General features: G+C 43.0%; 1 protein-coding gene across 1 annotated transcript in view; it reads right to left on the reverse strand.

The window, feature by feature from the left end:
- lepr (leptin receptor) overlaps positions 1-19,348 on the reverse strand; it is a 52,841-nt gene extending 33,493 nt beyond the window's left edge. The window contains exons 1-3 of the mRNA XM_034293628.1: positions 19,015-19,348; positions 4,754-4,809; positions 3,787-4,032 (exon numbers count right to left, since the gene is read on the reverse strand). Of these exons, the coding sequence (XP_034149519.1) occupies positions 3,787-4,032; positions 4,754-4,809; positions 19,015-19,019 (307 nt within the window). The 5' untranslated portion in view covers positions 19,020-19,348. The remainder of the gene's footprint in view (positions 1-3,786; positions 4,033-4,753; positions 4,810-19,014) is intronic.
- Positions 19,349-22,542: the final 3,194 nt, after the last annotated feature.

The raw sequence follows: 22,542 nt of genomic DNA on the forward strand, positions 1-22,542 counted from the left end.
AATTGTGCTCTATTAATAAACTTGCTTGCTTATTCACCCCATCTGATCATGCGTAGGTCTTAAGGGCAAATGGAGCAGAATCACCATGAGAAACATTCCAACTCCAACAAATCCTTTTACCTCTGCAATCTCATTGTCAACCTCTTTAAATGCCAAAGGCCATCAGCAGTGTGGAAAAGGCAGCGCTTTAACTCAGGTTTAATTACAATAGGCTGTTAGGCCATAAAGCTTGTCTGGCAGGTAATCTGGGTAATCCTACCTAATGGTAATCGATTAGTGCATCAGAGACCGACAACTCGCTACTGCTGTTAAACGCACATAGATATACACAGGCATGCATGTGCACACACACAAACACATACACACTCCAATTGTCCTTTATAATAACTGTAGATAATAAATTATGTAATTTATTTTAATCATTAATATATCATTACTCCCACATTTGGAAATGCTAGCAATCTTGAAAATGATTCAACGGCCCATTCTTTAGATTAGTTAATACATGTTTTATTAATGTTATGAGCACCTTAAAATAGACATGAAATCAGTTCCAGACTCTTCTAAAAGTAAAAAAAAAAAATTGCTCCTATTAGTTTACATTTTACATTTCAGGTTTATAGTTTGTAAAGACTACTTGGGTAGAAAACGTTAAACGTGTTAGAAATCAGCCATTTCATATAGTGGTTGTAATAATTATCACATATCCGTTTGTCAAGGGAGAGTAATTCAATTATTTATTGCAGCATTAGAAAGTCTTGTTCATGAGGTTATGGACCTGGTCTTCCTTATACAACCTCAATCTCATCTGACTCAATCTCTTCTCACTGTAATGTTGGTTACAAGCTGATATAAACATTGAAGGGTGTGTCTACCTAGCAAAGATCAGGTTTCCAAGACAGTAACCCCATTGCCAAATGGTCAGTAACCCCCATGCCAAATGGTCAATGTAAACATTCCTGTGGTTATCAGAGTGCAATCTATAGAGAGATAATCTAAACAGAGAGGTTTCTGTTGTTCTCATTATGTAGGCACATCCACTTCCAATGAAGCGTACATTCACATTGTAATTGTTAATGCTCAGATTCCACACATGTAACATCACATTAATTGTATAACAATGTCTGGTTTGACCAGCTGTTGTGTGTTTAGACTACAAATCTGCATTTCAGAGGTCGACATTACCACAATATTTGCATTACAACTCATCCTAAAGTCATTGAAAAAGAAATGTATACACTCACCTAAAGGATTATTAGGAACAACTGTTCGATTTCTCATTAATGCAATTATCTAATCAACCAATCACATGGCAGTTGTGCTTCAATGCATTTAGGGGTGTGGTCAGGGTCAAGACAATCTCCTGAACTCCAGACTGAATGTCAGAATGGGAAAGAAAGGTGATTTAAGCAATTTTGAGCGTGGCATGGTTGTTGGTGCCAGACAGCCGGTCTGAGTATTTCACAATCAGCTCAGTTACTGGGATTTTCACGCACAACCATTTCTAGGGTTTACAAAGAATGGTGTGAAAAGGGAAAAACATCCAGTATGCGGCAGTCCTGTGGGCGAAAATGCCTTGTTGATGCTAGAGGTCAGAGGAGAATGGGCCGACTGATTCAAGCTGATAGAAGAGCAACTTTGACTGAAATAACCACTCGTTACAACCGAGGTATGCAGCAACGCATTTGTGAAGCCACAACAAGCACAACCTTGAGGCGGATGGGCTACAACAGCAGAAGACCCCACCGCGTACCACTCATCTCCACTACAAATAGGAAAAAGAGGCTACAATTTGCACGAGCTCACCAAAATTGGACAGTTGAAGACTGGAAGAATGTTGCCTGGTCTGATGAGTCTCGATTTCAGTTAAAACATTCAGATGGTAGAGTCAGAATTTGGCGTAAACAGAATGAGAACATGGATCCATCATGCCTTGTTACCACTGTGCAGGCTGGTGGTGGTGGTGTATTGGTGTGGGGGATGTTTTCTTGGCACACTTTAGGCCCCTTAGTGCCAATTGGGCATCGTTTAAATGCCACGGCCTACCTGAGCATTGTTTCTGACCATGTCCATCCCTTTATGACCACCATGTACCATCCTCTGATGGCTACTTCCAGCAGGATAATGCACCATGTCACAAAGCTCGAATCAATTCAAATTAGTTTCTTGAACATGACAATGAGTTCACTGTACTGAAATGGCCCCCACAGTCACCAGATCTCAACCCAATAGAGCATCTATGGGATGTGGTGGAACGGGAGCTTCGTGCCCTGGATGTGCATCCCACAAATCTCCATCAACTGCAAGATGCTATCCTATCAATATGGGCCAACATTTCTAAAGAATGCTTTCAGCACCTTGTTGAATCAATACCATGTAGAATTAAGGCAGTTCTGAAGGCGAAAGGGGGTCAAACACAGTATTAGTATGGTGTTCCTAATAATCATTTAGGTGAGTGTATATATTTTTGTGAATTCATTTTCCCATATTTTCTTTAAGAACTTGTCCCGTTTGCTTATTGTTTAAACATTGATATGTTCTAAGCAGTTTTCCGACTGCATTTAGCATCAGGTTCTGTTGCACTGCATTTAGCATCAGGTTCTGTTGCACTTAAGAAATAAAACTGGTCACACAAACTTCAATAAAGATTATATAAAGTATAAAGAGCCCACACTAGAGGAGTTCACAGAATTTGATTTAACAAATTATTAGTAATGAATGATTATAAATCCCATATTGTGTATCGTTATTAAAACATGCTACAAGGACATTTGATAGCAATAGTAATCAATAAATGGTTAATGAGGACCTTTATTAATTGAAATGGGGTAATAAATAATACATTAATCATAAGCTATTTACTAATATTAAAAAAATTCTACATTATGTGTAGTTTTTTAAAGTCCTTCCCACATTCCCGCTATTTTAGTTTGCAAAATAATCTCCCTACTCTATATTCTGATAGAGGAAAAAGCCCACACTAAGCCTGCATTTAAGTCATGCCTGCATTAAAGTCATGGCTGCATTAAAGTCATGGCTGCATTAAAGTCATGGCTGCATTAAAGTCATGGCTGCATTAAAGTCATGGCTGCTTTAAAGTCATGGCTGCTTTAAAGTCATGGCTGCTTTAAAGTCATGGCTGCTTTAAAGTCATGGCTGCTTTAAAGTCATGGCTGTCACGTTGAAGGATAGAAGCAGGACACAAGCGCAGAGAGATTGGAGGACATTTAATCAAGTAACTAAAACAAGACAATACCAAAACTAAAGGAAAAGGTAGGAACAAACAAAACACCATAACATATGGGTGAAACCAAAACAAAGACCAACAGGAAACAATGGTGTGTGTGACGAGGGTACACAGGTGTGGGCAGTAATCAAAGAAAACAAGTGTAAATGATGAACTGACAGAGAGAGGTTGTGGGATTCGCTGGCATTCGCTGGCATTCGCTGGCATTCGCTGGCACGGCTAGCACAAACGTGACAATAGCCATCCCATCTCTTAAGACAACCAAATAAGCTCACTGTCCCAGACTATTTAATTAATATTCAGATTAATTCACTGAAAACATGTCCAGTAGATTCATCGTTCCACAACCAGTAATGTGTCGACTGTATACAGAAATGCTACTCTGAAAGAGGGTTGATTTAGGATCAGGTCCCGGCTCTAATTCATAAAAGATTCAACAGTTAGAACCGATTCCGGCTCAGCGCTTACTCTAAGATGCTTTGTGAAGGTAGAGAAAACTCTCACCCAGTGAACACAAGCTAAAGCGGAGCAGGACTCACCTCCCCTGGCCTCTGTCTCCTGAGGGGGTCCCGGTGTGCTTGTGGAGTTCCTAAAGAGACACGGGGGTGTGTGTGTTTGCCCCGAATCAGAGGGTTCCTCCCAAAACCCCGCGGATCCCCTGTCGTTTCCGTCTCCCTCCTGGTGATGTGGGTCTGCTGGTGAGGCACAGCACAACTCTGCCAGCCAGGGGAGGTCCAGGAGGTTTCCGTCTGAGGACTCTTTCACAGACCCCACAGACCCAGCAGCTGAGGCGGATACAGGTAGGAGTCGACATGGTTGAAACCAGGTCATACTTTGTGTAAGTCAACTAGGGCATAACGGTGTTGGTAGAACACTAGTGTTCTAGGTTTAACTCTTCACATTGTATTCCATCTTCACATAACATATTCATTTCCAGCTATGATAACACTTGCCCTCTATACTCTATTGTTTTTTTTAGTATCCCTATTTTACTAGGTAAGCTGCCTGAAGACTCATTCTAATTTGCAGCAATGGCCTGGGAACAATTACGAACAACTGCCTTGCTATGCCACCAGGTTAATAACACAGTGAGGCAGTACTATTGTTCAGAGACCTTCAGTAAAACAAACTGCGTTAACTTTCATTTTTATTAGAGAGATTTCTTTCAGCTCCATCTAATCCTTCCTAATTTAAGGCCATGCTCAAACCAAATACATGCCAATACAATCACAACCTGTGGCGACCTGTCTGTCCAACACTTATTTTTCTTTCTTTCACTTGTGTTGTTGAAGGATTATTGCCTAAGACATTGGATGATGCCAATTATAAGTATGGGTACAAATTAAGAGGAAATACATGTAACATGTCACTACATGTAGCAATGCAACTAAAACGTTTCACAGGTTTGTCTTCATTGCAGGGCAGAGTATTGTGCAATTACAGTAAAGGTGGAGCCATGATGCAATGAGATCATTCAGCTTGTTACAGGGATGGAACTCAACTCACCGTGGGAGATGATGATGATGATATGCACCAGAAATGTTAGCATTGTAGACAGGATCCTGCACATAGAGGTAGAGAGAAATTAAAATATAATGGTTACATTTTCTGTAAGTGAAAAGAGATATGGGCATGATAATGAATGTAAATCAAAAGGTAGAAGGGTAGACAGAGACCAGGATAAAAGCAGAGAGACAGAGGGAGAAAAAGATGAGCGAGCGAGGAATGAGAGGGAAAAAGAAACAGAGAAAAACAAGATACAGAATGATTTGGGGAATTGGGAGAGATATAGGTGAATAAAAAGAAAATCGATAGAGAAGAAATTAGATAAATGAGAAAGCCTGATCAAGGTACATTTGGTGCATCACTTGGACATTAAGCCCCACCACATTTATGACCACGTGCACGTCAGCCAAAGTCCTATAAGACGTTGCCCAGAAACAGACACCTCCAATATCCACGCCAAGCACTGAGACTCTAACACAAAGATAAATCCCATCCATTGTCATTACCAAACTCCTGAAACACTAAGTGCAGGTATCCTTGCAAGGGGAGGTCATACCATGTGTTGACAAAAAGGGTGCCAATTATTTTTAGCTTATCCTTTTGAAAAAAAAAGTATAACTTGAGAAATGTGTAATATTGCTCAATTTCCTTGAATGATAATATGAAATACCGGTCAACATTTAAGAGTGAACCTAAGAAAATCGTTTAAAGCTATTTATCCGAGCAGTAAATCTGTCTTTTGTGCCAGATGACTTTGCCAGATGTTGAACAAGCTTGTAACTGAATTTCCTTCTGTCTCTGAAAGAGTATTTTTTTTGATTATGTCTTCACAGCTTTTTCTTATATGACAAGTTTATTTGTTTGCTTTGTTGGGAGAGCTGCCTGTATAGTCTTTATTCTGGGCTTTGATTTTGGAGTTTGTTGCTGCCATCTGACATGAGCACTGAGGTGTCAATAGAAGTCAATCTGGACACCATGGAGCAGATAAATGAGTCATGCTAAAATCAATTGTTTGTTACAAAAAAAAGAAAAAGAAACAAAGAACTGGCCAAATAAGCAACAGCAATTTATCTGGTAAACGAAGGAAAACATTTGAAGAAAGAATAAAAACAGTCACACAGATCAAGAACACTTCTGGAGGTAGACACAGATGTATCAGCCACTTACATCCAAAGAAGACTTTACCAGACACATTACAGAAACTGGACTGCAAGGTGTAAAAACACTAGCTAGCTTCAAAAACAGGATGGCCTATAAAGTATCTAAAAGGGCCTTCCGGTTTTTAGAAAAGGCGTTTTCAATAAATGAGATAATGATTAACTTATGTACTAGAGTGAAAGCAGGAGGAATGTGTGGAGAAAGAAACTGACCTAATCTGTGAAATATGTTGGAGTTTGTGTTATGTCTTCAGCATGTACGGCTGCACCTGGAACAGTAGAAAAAAAGTAGAACCTTTTTGACGGACCAAGTCAGACATCTGATATGAATCCAGTTGAGCAGGTCTTTCAAATGCTAATGAAAAGTGTTATGGAAATTTTGAACTAAGGTGCATTTGAGAAATGTCTGTCTTTCCACTGGCTGATATGTAAATCTGTACTTTGATTGTGACACACGTCTGTATAATATCAGAGGATTATTAGGTATTTGGGCCATGTCATCCTGCCTAGAAGAAGGTTGTATTCTTTGTCGTCCTATACATGTATGAATGAGTTACTAGTTAAAGATGCCGAGAAGGGTCTGGTGTTTGAATAGGAGACATCCTTGACCGGCACGGGTGGATTAGAGGGGTACTCGTAAATCTGTATAACCCTTTAGTGTCTCTGTTGACTATCCAGACATTGTGTCTCCTCAGGAGTTGAGAAGGATAAGGTGGGGGGACAGCCTGCCCTTTGGGTAAACTCTTGTGACAAGACAGATGGCAGCATCTTACCACACCCCTTTTCTATGTAATAAATACGGATTGTTCATGTATGGAGTTAGAGACTCCTCAGACGATTATGTTGGTAAGTGGTTGACCCATATTTGCATAATAGTTAATAAAACTGTTAGAATGTGCCAAGAGAACTTTGTCTCTGTTTCTTACTCCTTTAAGAGTGTCGATACATGGAAATTCCATCAAACAATACCTCCAGTGAAGATGGCTTTAATACTGGCCTGGCAGAAATTCACAAAGATACTCAGTGCCTGGTGATGTCTTCCTAAATAGGACATTACATATTTTATTATTCATAATGTTAATCAGTCCAAATATTTTTGGTACTTTTAAATCGGTACCCAAAAAATGCTGTAAAATGTGCTGTAGTTGTAAAATGGTGCATCAAACCGGAAATTAAATAACTCTCAAATAAAAAATAACAGTGTGCATCTTATAGTCATTGTATCATTTCAAATCCAGTGCTGGAATACAGAGCCAAATACTTAATATACTGTATATCAGTGTATATACTGCAATATTCATGATTTATTGTGTCTCACATCACCTTGGAAACATTGAATTGGTCCTAAACGCCATTAAAGGCTTTTTAATTTGAACAAAATGAACACATGACAGAGAGACAGAGTAGTAAAGGGAGGAAAGCAGAGGAAGACTGGTCAACCTAATGTTTACTCAGCCAACATGGAAAATGTACAGGACAACAGCAGTTTTCGTGTAGCCTCAGCACATTATCACCAGTCTTCCATAGAATTATGTTGTAATGGCATCTCTGGGTGTAACCCAGTCCTCTTCAAGCACTGGCTTGACTCATCTCTTAACCACATTCAGGTACAGAAGGGAAAATTTACTTTATGTAAGACTTTTTACAAGCCGGCAGTTTTAAAACATTTCTCACAAAATCATGTGAGAAAGCATGTCTTTTTCCTGATAAACTTTTGTTAGAGGACACAACACAGAGTACTGCTTTGCAAATATGTGCCATTTTCTTTCCTTGCTTGGAAACTGTACAAAGGTCAATAGTTGGACATGTGGTGTTCATTATCCCACACATCCCCCAATGGTTTGTTCATACATTCCTGTATGGGTCCAAGGAACAGAGGGAGGGTGGAACATACATTGCACTTATATGATTGGAAGACAGCCAGTGTGCAATAGGTTTGTCTAGTATATATATGCTGTTAAAGACAAAGACATTTGGAGAAGCACAGAGACATCTGGAAAGACCACGAAGAGAGAGATCGGAAGAACATCTAAGAAAGACATGTACTATATTTTGTGAATAAACAACAAGGAACGCTTCTCCCCCTGACTTGGGTCCTTATTGTTCTACAAAAGAGCCATCAGCCAACAATCACAATGCATGTATTTGAAAAGTCTAATTCCCTAATATCGCCACACTCAAACTTGATATTCCATTATGTCATTAAAGCACTACAGGCAGAATACCAATCCTCCTGTGTGAGTATATCCATTACAGTAAATAACATTATCACTCATTAAATATCAGGTTATTGTGTCTGCCTGTCGGCCTTGAATTTAAGAGAGCAAAATCACGTGCTAATGTTCAATCGTACGCTACAATAATTACATTTCATCAGGATCAATATTATTTACAGTGTCTTCAAAAAATATTTACTCCTTCACTTTCTCCACGTTTTTGAGTTATTGACTTTTGCAGTCAACATACACACATTACACCACAATGACAAACCAAAAACAAGTTTTTCGAAATGTGGGACAACTTATAAAAAATTTAAATCAGAAATATCTCATTGTAGTTTAACACTAAAAATACTGGTTGTACCGAATTACAGTCGCTGGTTGTACCGAATGGCTATTATGTAGCTAATACCTCTTTCAGACAGAAATTGTGGGGTTGTTTCCAAAAATAATTTTTATGTTATATGGTCATCATTTATAGATATCAATGTTTACTCCAATGTGTAAATCATGTGCATTTTATGCAGATATAGGAATTCTGAGAGGTGTGTTTACCTTGGTCCAATGGTTTATGAAGCAGCCAAGCCACTGAAGTAGCCAGTGTGCTTAGTCTTTTTTTGAATACAGTAAGGGATGTATTTTGCTGTGTTACAAAAAGTCCTATTCATGTTTACGCTACCTGAACTTGCAGTGACAGGGATGTTTTCAATTTGTATCACAATTTAATAATTACAATGTTTTAATACACCAATGCTAGTAAAAGGAGTTACCAGCATTAGAAATGCAAACATATTTCCTTTTTAACTATCGGTCTGTGTTTTATTTGTAAGCTCCAACTGAGTAGGCATGCTTCTGTTAAACATGAAAGAAAACTGAATAATCAATTGTCCCAATTAGTTGCCTTTTCCAATCTGACACTTGCCTTAAATCCGCTTACACCAGAGGTCTACAATGGCTAGACGCTGGGCACCAGTGATGTGCTGGGCGGTTTTCACCACCCGTTGCAGGGCCTTCCGGTCGGCTACTGAGCAACTAAATCACACTGGTGCACAATTAGTCAGAATGCTCTCGATTGTGCAGCTCACAGTGATCTTGGAGGACAGGCGGGCTTTCCTCAGCCTCCTCAAAAAGTACAGGTGCTGCTGTGACTTTTGGACCAGGGCTGAGGTGTTGAGGGTCCAGGAGAGGTCCTCGAAGATGTGGACACCCAGGAATTTGAAGCTGGACATATGCTCCACCTCAGTGTCATCGATGAGAACTGGGGCGTGGCTGCAGCCTTTAGGAAGTGAGCTCCTTGGTTTTCTTTGCGTTGAGGGCCAGGTTGTTGTCAGCGCCAGGTGCTTGACTTCTCCCCATTATCACTGATCAGGCCTACCACCGTGGTGTGGTCTGCAAACTTAACGATGGTGTTGGAAATGTGTACAGGAACGCAGTTGTGGGTGAAGAGGGAGTACAGGTGAGGCTCAGCACACAGCATTGTGGAACACTAGAGTTCAGGATCAGTCAGGATCACACTGGACTAGCCTAGCAGTAATGAAACAAGTTTGCTGCTGAATATATTTACTTAATATAAGATTTTAAAAAATATAGTCTTGCATTAGCAGCACCCATTTATTATGGTTCAGATATGTCTGATATCGTCTACTAGCTAATGTAATGCAATCGTCAATATTATTGATAAAGTTAGCAAGCTTGCAAATTGGCAGATTAAATAGCTTGTAGCTAGCTGCCATCATTGCCATGTTATACCTGTCCTGATAGCTAGCTAGCAAAGAGGCACTTGAACAATGTTGATGAAGCTTGCTATCTCTGGAGAAGGTTAAGGCTTATCTACAGTAATTCTAAATTAGACAGTAAAAGGGGTGACGTTTGTAATGGGCAACGATATTGCCGTTGGAAAGTTAATACCCATATTGGAGATTGGATATAAGTGACCAGTCTCTTTCGGAGGAGCTGGAACAGAAATATCCACATATGTTCCCCGCATTTGCTATCACACGTGCCCAGGCACGACAAATGGGTGACGTGATAGATTTGTCGAACACTATTCTGTCTAGAGAGTTTGATCAAGAGGATAGCTTGTGTGCTACCTCTGATAAACTGGTGGGGTCTGACAAACAGCCCAGGAACGGAAAGAAGAATGTGCAACTTGTTGCTGATGCAATACACCAGTAACTTGTGAGCAGCTGGTTGCTAACCAAAAGGGTGACAATAGCCTTGCTAAATGTTTTTCTAGTGGTGTCAGTGGAGGAGCTTAAGAAGAAAAACACGGAATTCTTCATTGACCGTAATCTCCTCATGCGCAAATGGAAATCCCATGGTGATGCCGGTGGAGATTGGAATGCTATTTACCAAATAGTGGCTCCTACAGCCTTTCAACAAACTGTTTTATCCCTTGATCATGATCACCAGTGGTCCAGTCATTTGGGAGTCACCAAGACCTATGATCTGGGTCTGCGACATTTCTTTTGGCCGGGTTTAAAACAGGATGTGGCTCAGTACTGTTGGACATGCCACACCTGTCAGGTAACTGGAAAACCAAACCAGGTTATTCCTCCCGCTCCTCTTTGTCCCATACCCGCCATAGGCGAACCCTTTGAACATGTAGGTTTTGATTGTGTTGGACCGTTACCGAAAACAAAAGCTGGTAACCAGGATTATGTGTTTGGCCACACGATACCCAGAGGCCATACCTCTGCAAAGGATTACTGCACAGGTGGTGAGCAAAGCCTTGATTATAATAGTTTTTTTTTTAATATTTGGTTACCTAAGGTGGTACAAACTGGTCAAGGTTAAAATTTCCTTTCTAGGCTTTTCAAACAAGTGTTAAAGACTTCGTCAATAACGCATCATATGTCAAGCGCAGTCTCAGGATGCGCTTGAACGGTGGCATCAGACCCTGAAGTCTATGCTCCGTAAATATTGTTTGGAATCTGAGAAGAATTGGGATGAGGGAGTTCCTCTAGTTTTGTTTGCTGTCCGTGAGCCGGTACAGGAATCCCTAGGGTTCAGCCCGGCTAAACTGGTGTTTGGACACAGTCAGAGGACCTATGAGAGTCCCTAAGGATCAGTTTTTATCGCAAGTGTTGTGTGTGAAAGACAATGTGTTGGATTACGGTGATCACATTTGTGAGCTCCCTGTTGAAGCCAAGGTCTCAGATATTACTACCTTCCCCGCACCTTCTACCAGACGAGAGCTATGCTGTTTTTTAGGAATGGTTGGCTACTACCGTAGTTTCTGTAAGAACTTCTCTGCGGTAGGCGCGCCGCTCACGGATTAACTCAGTCCGGCAAGAACATTTGTACGGTCTACAGATTGTCAAGCTGCATTCAACACTGCCAAAGCACTTCTGAGTAGTACCCCTGTTCTTGCTGCTCCGGATTTCGAGCAACCTTTTAAACTAAAGGTAGATGCTAGTGCCAGAGGTGCTGGTGCTGCTCTGCTGCAGGCACTGTCAGACTAACTATTCAACCATTGAACAAGAAGCTCTTGCTTTGTTGTTGCTCTGCAGTACTTCCAAGTCTATATTGGTTCCAGTGCACTGCCAGTGATAGTGTATACGGACCATAATCCCTTAGTGGTTCTTCACCGTATGTACAACCAGAACCAACGCCTTATGCCTTGGGCACTTGTTGTGCAAAATTATAATTTGGAGATCCGCCACAAAAAAGGTTCTGATAATGTACTGGCAGATGCGTTGTCTCGTGTTTAGAGATGTGTAATTACTTTTCTATCCAGTGTGCATGCCTTTGCTCCTTGAATAGTGTTCTGTATACTTTTTATGTCTTGTGTCACAAACCATAGTAGGTTTGCTCTTTTAAGGGTGGGAGTGTTACACAGGCAGGTACCCTGTATGTGCTTTGTGTTTTTCTCCTCCTGCTGTTTCCCCAGGTGTCCCTTATGTTCCTGATTGTGCTCGTTGGTGTTTCCCACCTGGCAGTCATGAGTGCATCGCCTGACCTTCACCATCATGAAGTGCTTCAAGTGGCTGGTCAGAACTCACATCTGCTCCACTCTTCCTGACACCCTGCCCCAACAGCTCTACGGATGATGCCATTGCCCTGACGACACAAACCGCCCACTCCCACCTGGAAAAAGGCTACACATACGTGAGGATGCTGTTTGTGGACTACAGCTCTGTATTAAACACTATTGTGCCCACCAAGCTTGTTCCTAAGCTCAGGACCCTGGGACTTAACACCTCCCTCTGCAATTGGATCTTGGACTTCCTGACAGGCAGACCCCAAGTGGTGAGAATGGGCAACTTCACCTCCTCTACACTGATCCTGAGCACTGGAGCCCCACAGGGCTGCATACTCAGTCTCCTCCTGTACTCCCGGTTCACACAAGACTGCGTGGCTACACACAGCTCCAACATCATCCTCAAATTCACAGACGACACTAGCATCCTGGGTCTCATCTCCAACAACGATGAGACCGCTTACAGAGAGGAGGTAAGGAATCTGGCTACATGGTGCCAGGACCACAACCTCTCTCTCAACATCTGTAAGACTAAAGAGATGATTGTGGACTTCAGGAAGCGATAGAGGGGGAGTCATGCCCCCATACACATCGATGGAGCTGAAGTGGAGAGTCTCTGAATTCAAGTTTCTTGTTGTGTTCATCAAGGATGAACTCACCTTGTCCAGACAAACGAACTTGGCAGAAAAACTGCCCAAAAATGACTATACTTCCTGAGGTTTGAATCATTTTAAATACTGGATAGTGATGTTACAATGTCACAATTTATTATTATTAAATAGATAGATGATCTGCTCTAAAAGGTTTAAAATAGGTTATTCTAGCTAATGTCAGCTATGTAGAGGTTAGCTAACTACTGTCTAGGTTAAAAACATTCACATATTAAACATGCAGTGGACGGGCTATTTTGAAAATATGGTATTATTAAATTAATGCCCAATTAATTATAAAAATATTTATTAGTAGATTACAATTTTAATGATTTGACATAAGTATTGTGAAAATATATTTAGTAATCTTCATGGATAATACTAGCATCATATTTTCTGTTAGAGAGTGGAGAGGAAGGAAATGAGGTAGATTAGATAGGAAGAAGATTGAGGAGGAAATGCAAAGATTACAGAGCCTGCCAATTTATTATTACAATGTTTTTGAGATGAAATAAAGCAAGCAATGGGAATCTGTTAACCAAAGTACTTTATCTAATAGTGTACTATTTATTACTAAAGATTGGAGAGGAAGGAGAAGAGAGTGAGAAGGGAAAAGTAGAAAGAGAGAAGCGAGCATAGTGTAAAAGATGAGATGGAAAGGTAAAGAGAAGGAAAGGAAGAAAGACAAGAAAGATGTGTGAACAAAAAAGGAGAATGATTGTGGTAGAAGAAAAAGGCTATTGTCTCAGTTTTTATATTTTGCTGTTATTCTTGCCCAGACAACCAGGACCACTGAATGTTTGTTCAGATGGGACAGTCCTGTCTTGTCTATGGTGTTTCTGAAATATTGTTGTTTTCGCTGTCTAACACAATGTGCCTGTTAGACTAAATACAAGGAACCGAAATTGTCCCCCTTTTTTATTTCATACATAATAACATTAGGTACATTAATGATATACTGACCTCCAAACTGAAAATGTCCCCGGTTTTCATTTCAGACATCTGGTCACCTTAAGCTAGCCAGCTACATGGCATTTGCTTAACTCACCGTTTTCTGCACTCTCAACCACCTTTCGATTCCACAGCTGAACTTTACGTAGCGTTTTGTGGCCAAATATTTTTTCCGGAGGTAACATTAATTCAGCAAATATATTCCATCTTCCCTTGAATTAATTAACTTTCATCCACTTGCTAACAGTGGCCTAAGAATTATATTTTGTGTAATTCTGATTGATTGGGCTCAATCACACTACTACCACTTTGATTGAGGAACGTAAACAACAAACACGGGTGAAGTAGCGCATATTATAAAAATGACTTAAAATTGTATCCTTTTTTAAAATGTCATGGTATATTGTCATATGTAAAAAAGAAATTATAGGAATTTCAAAAAATTACATTAAAGTCTATTTATTTGAATCAAAAAAATACATATACTTAAAGAAATGGGGGTTAATTGAATATACACACCGAGTGACCCTAGGAGCTATGTTGTCTGGGGCTATATGCCCCTGGTAGGGTCTCCCAAGGCAAACAGGTCTTAGGCGACGGGTCAGACTAAGAGCGGTTCAAACCCCCCTTAATGAAGAACAACATTATGAGTACCGTGACGTCGCCCGGTATGGCGCAGCCGGGGCCCCACCCTGGAGCCAGGCCCGGGGTTGGGGCTCGTATGCGAGCGCCTGGTGGCCGGGCCTTCCCCCATGGGGCCCGGCCGGGCTCAGCCCGAACGGGTGACGTGGGGCCGCCCTCCCGTGGGCTCACCACTCACAGGAGGGACCATAAGGGGCCGGTGCGAAGAGGATCGGGCGGCAGTCGAAGGCAGGGGCCTAGACAACCCGATCTCTGGACACAGAAACTAGCTCTAGGGACGTGGAATGTCACCTCGCTGGCGGGGAAGGAGCCTGAGCTAGTGCGTGAGGTTGAGAGGTTCCGATTAGAGGTAGTCGGGATCACCTCTACGCACGGCTTGGGCTCTGGAACCACACTCCTTGAGAGAGGATGGACTCTTCACCACTCTGGAGTTGCCCATGGTGAGAGGCGGCGGGCTGGTGTGGGTTTGCTTATAGCTCCCCAGCTCTGCCGCCATGTGTTGGAGTTTACCCCGGTGAACGAGAGGGTCGTTTCCCTGCGCCTACGGGTCGGGGATAGGTCTCTCACTGTTGTTTGTGCCTACGGGCCGAACGGCAGTGCAGAGTACCCGACCTTCTTGGAGTCTCTGGGAGGGGTGCTGGAAAGTGCTCCGACTGGGGACTCTATTGTTCTACTGGGGGACTTCAACGCCCACGTGGGCAACGACAGTGACACCTGGAGGGGCGTGATTGGGAGGAACGGCCCCCCTGATCTGAACCCGAGTGGTGTTCAGTTATTGGACTTCTGTGCTAGTCACAGTTTGTCCATAACGAACACCATGTTCAAGCATAAGGGTGTCCATCAGTGCACGTGGCACCAGGACACCCTAGGCCGCAGGTCGATGATCGACTTTGTTGTCGTCTCATCTGACCTGCGGCCGTATGTCTTGGACACTCGGGTGAAGAGAGGGGCGGAGCTGTCAACTGATCACCACCTGGTGGTGAGTTGGATCCGATGGCGGGGGAGAAAGCTGGACAGACTCGGCAGGCCCAAGCGAACTGTAAGGGTCTGCTGGGAACGTCTGGCCGAGTCTCCTGTCAGAGAGATCTTTAACTCCCACCTCCGGCAGAGCTTCGACTGGATCCCGAGGGAGGTTGGAGATATTGAGTCCGAGTGGACCATGTTCTCCACCGCCATTGTCGAAGCGGCCGCTCGGAGCTGTGGCCGTAAGGTCTCCGGTGCCTGTCGAGGCGGCAATCCCCGAACCCGGTGGTGGACACCGGAAGTAAGGGATGCCGTCAAGCTGAAGAAGGAGTCCTATCAGGCCTGGTTGGCTTGTGGGACTCCTGACGCAGCTGACGGGTACCGACAGGCCAAGCGGGCTGCAGCCCGGGTGGTTGTGGAGGCAAAAACTCGGGCCTGGGAGGAGTTCGGTGAGGCCATGGAGAAGGACTATCGGCTGGCCTCGAAGAGATTCTGGCAAACCATCCGGCGCCTCAGGAGAGGGAAACAGTGCCCTACCAACGCTGTTTACAGTAGAGGTGGGCAGCTGTTGACCTCAACTGAGGATGTCGTCGGGCGGTGGAAGGAATACTTCGAGGATCTCCTCAATCCCGCTGTCACTTCTTCCATTGAGGAAGCAGAGGATGAGGGCTCAGAGGTGGACTCGTCCATCACCCGGGCTGAAGTCACTGAGGTGGTCAAGAAACTCCTCGGTGGCAAGGCACCGGGGGTGGATGAGATCCGCCCTGAGTACCTCAAGTCTCTGGATGTTGTGGGGCTGTCTTGGTTGACACGCCTGTGCAACATCGCGTGGCGGTCGGGGACAGTGCCTCTGGGATGGCAGACCGGGGTGGTGGTCCCTCTTTTTAAGAAGGGGGACCGGAGGGTGTGTTCCAACTATAGGGGGATCACACTTCTCAGCCTCCCCGGGAAAGTCTATGCCAGGGTACTGGAGAGGAGAATACGGCCGATAGTAGAACCTCGGATTCAGGAGGAACAGTGTGGTTTTCGTCCGGGCCGTGGAACACTGGACCAGCTCTATACCCTCTACGGGGTGTTGGAGGGTTCATGGGAGTTTGCCCAACCAATCCACATGTGTTTTGTGGATTTGGAGAAGGCATTCGACTGTGTCCCTCGCGGCATCTTGTGGAGGGTGCTTGGGGAATATGGGGTCCTGGGTCCTTTGCTAAGGGCTGTCAGGTCCCTGTACAACCGAAGCAGGAGCTTGGTCCGCATTGCCGGCAGTAAGTCAGACTTGTTCCCAGTGCATGTTGGACTCCGGCAGGGCTGCCCTTTGTCACCGGTTCTGTTCGTAATTTTTATGGACAGAATTTCTAGGCGCAGCCAGGGGCCGGAGGGTGTCAGGTTTGGGGACCACACAATTTCGTCTCTGCTTTTTGCAGATGATGTTGTCGTGTTGGCCCCTTCTAACCAGGACCTTCAGCATGCGCTGGGACGGTTTGCAGCCGAGTGTGAAGCGGTGGGGATGAAAATCAGTACCTCCAAATCCGAGGCCATGGTCCTCAGTCGGAAAAGGGTGGCTTGCCCGCTTCAGGTTGGTGGAGAGTGCCTGCCTCAAGTGGAGGAGTTTAAGTATCTAGGGGTCTTGTTCACGAGTGAGGGAAGGATGGAACGGGAGATTGACAGACGGATCGGTGCAGCTTCTGCAGTAATGCAGTCGATGTATCGGTCTGTCGTGGTGAAGAAAGAGCTGAGCCGCAAGGCGAAGCTCTCGATTTACCAGTCAATCTACGTTCCTACTCTCACCTATGGTCATGAGCTTTGGGTCATGACCGAAAGGACAAGATCCCGGATACAGGCGGCCGAAATGAGCTTTCTCCGCAGGGTGGCCGGGCGATCCCTTAGAGATAGGGTGAGAAGCTCGGTCACCCGGGAGGAGCTCAGAGTAGAGCCCCTGCTCCTCCACATCGAGAGGGGTCAGCTGAGGTGGCTTGGGCATCTTTTTCGGATGCCTCCGGAACGCCTTCCTGGGAAGGTGTTCCGGTCCCGTCCCACCGGGAGGAGACCCCGGGGAAGACCTAGGACTCGCTGGAGGGACTATGTCTCCCGGCTGGCCTGGGAACGCCTCGGTGTCCCCCCGGAAGAGCTAGAGGACGTGTCTGGGGAGAGGGAAGTCTGGGCATCCCTGCTTAGACTGCTGCCCCCGCGACCCGGCCCCGGATAAGCGGAAGAAGATGGTATGGTATGGTACACACCAGTATTCCAGAAAACTAAATACATTTCAGGTATTCGACTATCCGTGCCCATCCCTAATGTATACACATAGGCTAGCCTATTCATAGAAATAAAATTGATAATGTTAATAAAATGTATTTTATATGTACATTCGATTACAGAATGATCAAAGGATGATTTACATTAACCCACAAGAATTTCAAAATGGACTATTTGAAAAAATATAAAAAAGATTTGTTTTGTATGATGTGGGCCCATGCATTTATGCATCTCGCTTAAACTTTGAACTTGAACTATCCCACAGTCAGAATTATTAGAAAAAGACGAGGTCCAAAACGATTAGGTTATATGAACGGCGAGTCTTTGCAGGTCTCTCCCGGGGTTGTAGTGGGGCTATCTAGTATCCCTCCTTCTCTTTCCCTAAATCGTTTGTATTATTTGAATAATAGCGTAATTAACTTGGTTGTGGTCGTGGAAATCTTGTATTTCATTTGTAAGTACATTCATATTCAGTCAGGGTCAGATCATTCATTTGGGAGTATCGCGCATTCATCCATTGACGTCATGCATTCAGTGAGGGGTGATTAGCACCTGGGTACCACGTCATAAGAATTTCATTGTACAGGATGAAGCCATGTTGTTCGGTGCTTTTGACAAATAAACCTTGAAACTTCAGTTGCTGCACTACTTATAACCTCAGTATATTGTGTTTGTGTATTTCGAGCAATATAAGGCATTCATTTTCAGGGTGCATTGATTTATGCTTCTGCACCTGGCAGAATAATATAGGCTAAAAGTTGGATATATAATAATTAGGGAACTCTCAACACTCAGATTTTGAACATTGGAAAGACTGGTACCAAACTTTGAACACAAAAACATCAAATCACCCTCGAAGTTCAACTTGCCATCCTATGTCAAATTTACCAGAAACGCCACTGCTCGGGTGAAACGTCGAGCTCCGGTCATTCACCTGAGGCACTAACGTTAGCCATGTCACAGTATATATATCTCACACATCGTAATACACAATTTTTAAAGCAGTTTCCGGCTGGGGTTACCAGCTAGATATGATAACGTTCTACAGCATTAGTTAATTAGCAGGTGAAAAGTCTGAGTCCAGTGAGAACATGACGTCACTGACAAACAGTATCTCATCTAGTCCGTTTTGACTACGGAACCTACAGTAGGCTACTTCACCCAGCCAACTGATTCAGAATTAGGAGCGCGTGGATTTGAATCACCGGGAGATATTTCTCAACGTATAGCCCCACTTGACATTCATTCCTCTCCAGCGTCACCAACATATTATTTAGGCACATACAGTGAACGAATTGAAAACGGCTACCACCGAAACTAATAAACTACAATACACCAAGGTCTATGCATGTAAAGCTGGGCGAAAAAGAAAAATACGAAGCTTAAAATGGAGCCACTTGTTGTTCAACATTTTTATTGCAGAATTATTGAATGCGTTACTTACTTCATCTTTTGATTCCTCTGATCCGAAGCTGTCCCATTAACTTGTTATCGTATGCGAATACTGAGTTAAATAGGCTATCGAGGTCTAGACTCCTTGGAAGCCAATCGCTTGCTTGGTCTTTCACTGAAGTGCGGGAGGATAAGTCACTATTGTAGATGGTATATTGTGCTAAAGGTTGCACCAATGTCGGAAGTCCATTATCACTGAAGTCCTGTGTATTTTCTGGTGATGTCCCTTCTCTAGAAAGGAAGGCTACTAAATAGCGCTGTAACATTCGAGTGCTCCACAAGAAATGCTCTAAGGGGGAGTGACAACGCGTGAACAAATAGCCAACTTTCACGGGAAGTTTAGCAAATAATTACACTGTGTAGACAAATATACATTAAAAACACAATTCTAACAAAAATGTGTTCGTCACACCATGATTGAAAACTAGCACGTAATGAGTCAAATACAATTTTTTATGACGTCGCATAGTCAAGTATAATACAGCAAATTATAACGAAAAATAAATACATATCAACCTGGCCCTTGGGTAGGCATAGATATTACATATAATGCATGTAATTACATGTAATGATAATAATAATAATTCTGATAATTAATTCTCTGAAGATTCAAGATGACAAGTAAGGCAAACGTGGGTGTTGGATTTTAGCAGGCTGTTTGTTCCCTGACAGAGATGACAGCCTGCTTTATCAGTGAAACAGTTTGACACCTGTAGCATGTCCTTACTTAAGGAAACCGACAGTTTCTCCAACTTTTCACAAAAGTGTACCTTTTCCCTTGAATTAACAGCAAGTAGGTGTGTTATTGTAAAGCTTGATTCATTTTAGTAGCAGGTGTGTGTGGATGTCATTGGATACTTGTTGTGTTCCCTACTGAAGAAGCAGCCCGTTGTCATGTTGTGTCGGGCAGGCAATTAATATTGTGTTTTGCATTGATTTGACTTCCCTTTAAAAACACTGTTCTGCTTCGGCCTTTCTTGCACAATGTGTAGATTCCAGCTGTGACAGCTCTCTGCAGCTATCACCACAGCCTGCCACAAGGCACACAAGGAAACCAAATGCAGACCAATCGTACATTCCTCTACTTGCCTATACCAAAACAAATTAATCCACACAGAACTCGCAGAGATGTTTATGAATGTGGGGTGGGTTTCCCAAAAGCTTCAAGTTTTTTTATGATGAATAACATCATAAGTTGATCATATAATTATGTGCATATAAAAAGTGTCCCCCTCTCTGTTTCCAATCTGGTTGTAAAGTTTAATTCCCACCCGACACATCAAATAACTGTGTAAATGCAGAATTCCTGATTTAATTCAAGACCCTTCTAATAACTTTCCATTGTATTGGAAATGGCAATGCCCCTCTACGTTGCAAAGAATGGATCCCCCCATAACCCCATGTGAAGCCTCAGGTCTACTCCACACCCCCTGGAACTAGTAAGGTTGGTAGCTGTAGACTTTGTTGTAGTGTCAGTTGTATGTACAAAGAGAGGCCTCAGCAGAGCTGGCTGGGGAAGAAGCAGAAGGGAATGTAGTGGCAGAAGGTGAAGACAACGGGGCAGAAAAGAGTCTGGATATGACAAACAGCCATGTTAACGTAAAACTGCTCTTCCCCAACAACACGGAGCTCAGGAAGAAGGATAAAGAGGGCCAGGGGAAGGTTGGACCGAGGCCACCGATACAACAACCGCCCAAGCCCATTCCTCCCAAGTCGCCACTGGGAGGCCTCACCGGTGATGATGCAGCCACCCCTGGAGAGTGGTTGGTCTTTTAGTTTTGATGCCTGAGTTCTTCAATAAAATGTCCTCCAGGACTCGGAACACAACCAAAATTGCTAAATTAACAGTGGATTTGAAAGGGAGGAACAGTGGCCTAAGAGAGCTGGAGTTTTGTCAAAGAACACAAGCTGTTGAAGTATGTCAGAACGGCGTCATGATTACCCATGTATCCGTAATTAGGGGGTTGACTACATTCTCCTCCCACTATCCCTCTGCAAGTACAAACGACATCATCCTCCAACATCATCGTCCAAGTTATCATCTTCGCAGGAGGTTGGTCACATGGCGCACTGCACACACATTAAGAATTAGTGGACATATTCCCTCATTTCAAGCCACAATGCACATAGTAAGCAACAACCAGTACATCAATGAAAAGGTTGTATACAGTTGGCTATGAAACATTAGCAGCAGTGAATCTTAAGTCCCATTTGGCTCTAGGCACAAAGGCTATTGTGCTTTAGAATGTAATTTAACAAATGTATTGTAGGTTATTGTTTAGAAAGTTAATATGCTTAAGTCAAACTGATGTATTAAGTTTATGGAGGGTGAGTGGTCTCTAATCTCAGCAGTAAATAGCCAAAGAAAGAGAGTAACTGGCCATTCTCCTGAGGTAGAAAAGTAGGGTTTTACAAGGTGAGGGGAACAATAGAAGAATTACTATCACAGACAAGCTCTCATCACATGCCCAAGTTTGTTACTCTCTCCCTGGTGATAGAGCAATCCGGTGAAATGCATGCCCCACTGATATGAACAATGGTGACCCAGAGTAGCTTCACAAGCATACCTTCTTTACACTGTGACGTGCCCTCCTATCAATACTGTTTAAAGGTCAGAGAGGAAAGTTCAGATTCAAGATTTAGCCATTTTAGAATAGTGATCCTCACCTGTTTGTTTTCCGATTGCCACTGACCTTGACCTGACATTCAGACACCAAACATCTGCCAACTTAGGACAAACCAAAGGAAATAAAGATGGCTAAGAAAACCCTGCACCATGATCTCACATTGTTTTATTGATACAACTACTCAAAGTGAGCACTCATATGGTTCAAATTCGTACAATATTAGTGTTTTAATTTTTAACATATAACAAGAACAGGAAACCAGCCGGCCCGCAATAGAATGTGTTGCCCTCTTGAGATTCGAACCCGGGTCGCCCATGTGAAAGGCTGTGTCGTTAAATGTCGTTGCTCTCAATAGATTTGAACTCAATAGATTAGGTCTTCCACATGAGAGGCTGCGTCTGTAACCACTACGCCATGGCATAACAGGTTTCAGCAGTCGCTAGACTCCTTTGAGGATTGTGTTAAACTGACTAACATTTCTTATTAAGTTGCTGTTTTAACAGTTTATTAGCCAGTAATAGGCTTACTAGTATCTACTAACTTCCTACGACTAATCATAAGAATTGAGCAATTGCTAGTGAGACTAAATATGAACTTTTCCATGCCAGAAACAGTCACAATATACCCATACACGATTTCAGTTAAGGCTCACTATAACGTTACTACTGTATGTTAAGCCAGCAAATGTGTTTGTCTATCCTGCCCCAAAACACATGCATTGTTGCCTACTTCGAAAATCCACCAGAAACAGTCGCAATATAACCGTAAACTGTTTTATTTCAGGTTTACTATAATGTAGATATTGAAGGTTTTAGCCAGCAAAGTTTTTGTCTATACGGAATAATTTGGAATGCACACTTTGCTTCGCCTGCGAGGAGATACAAACTTGGGAC

The sequence above is a fragment of the Esox lucius genome, chromosome 8 (genome assembly GCF_011004845.1).
Source record: "Esox lucius isolate fEsoLuc1 chromosome 8, fEsoLuc1.pri, whole genome shotgun sequence".
NCBI classification, from domain to species: domain Eukaryota; kingdom Metazoa; phylum Chordata; class Actinopteri; order Esociformes; family Esocidae; genus Esox; species Esox lucius.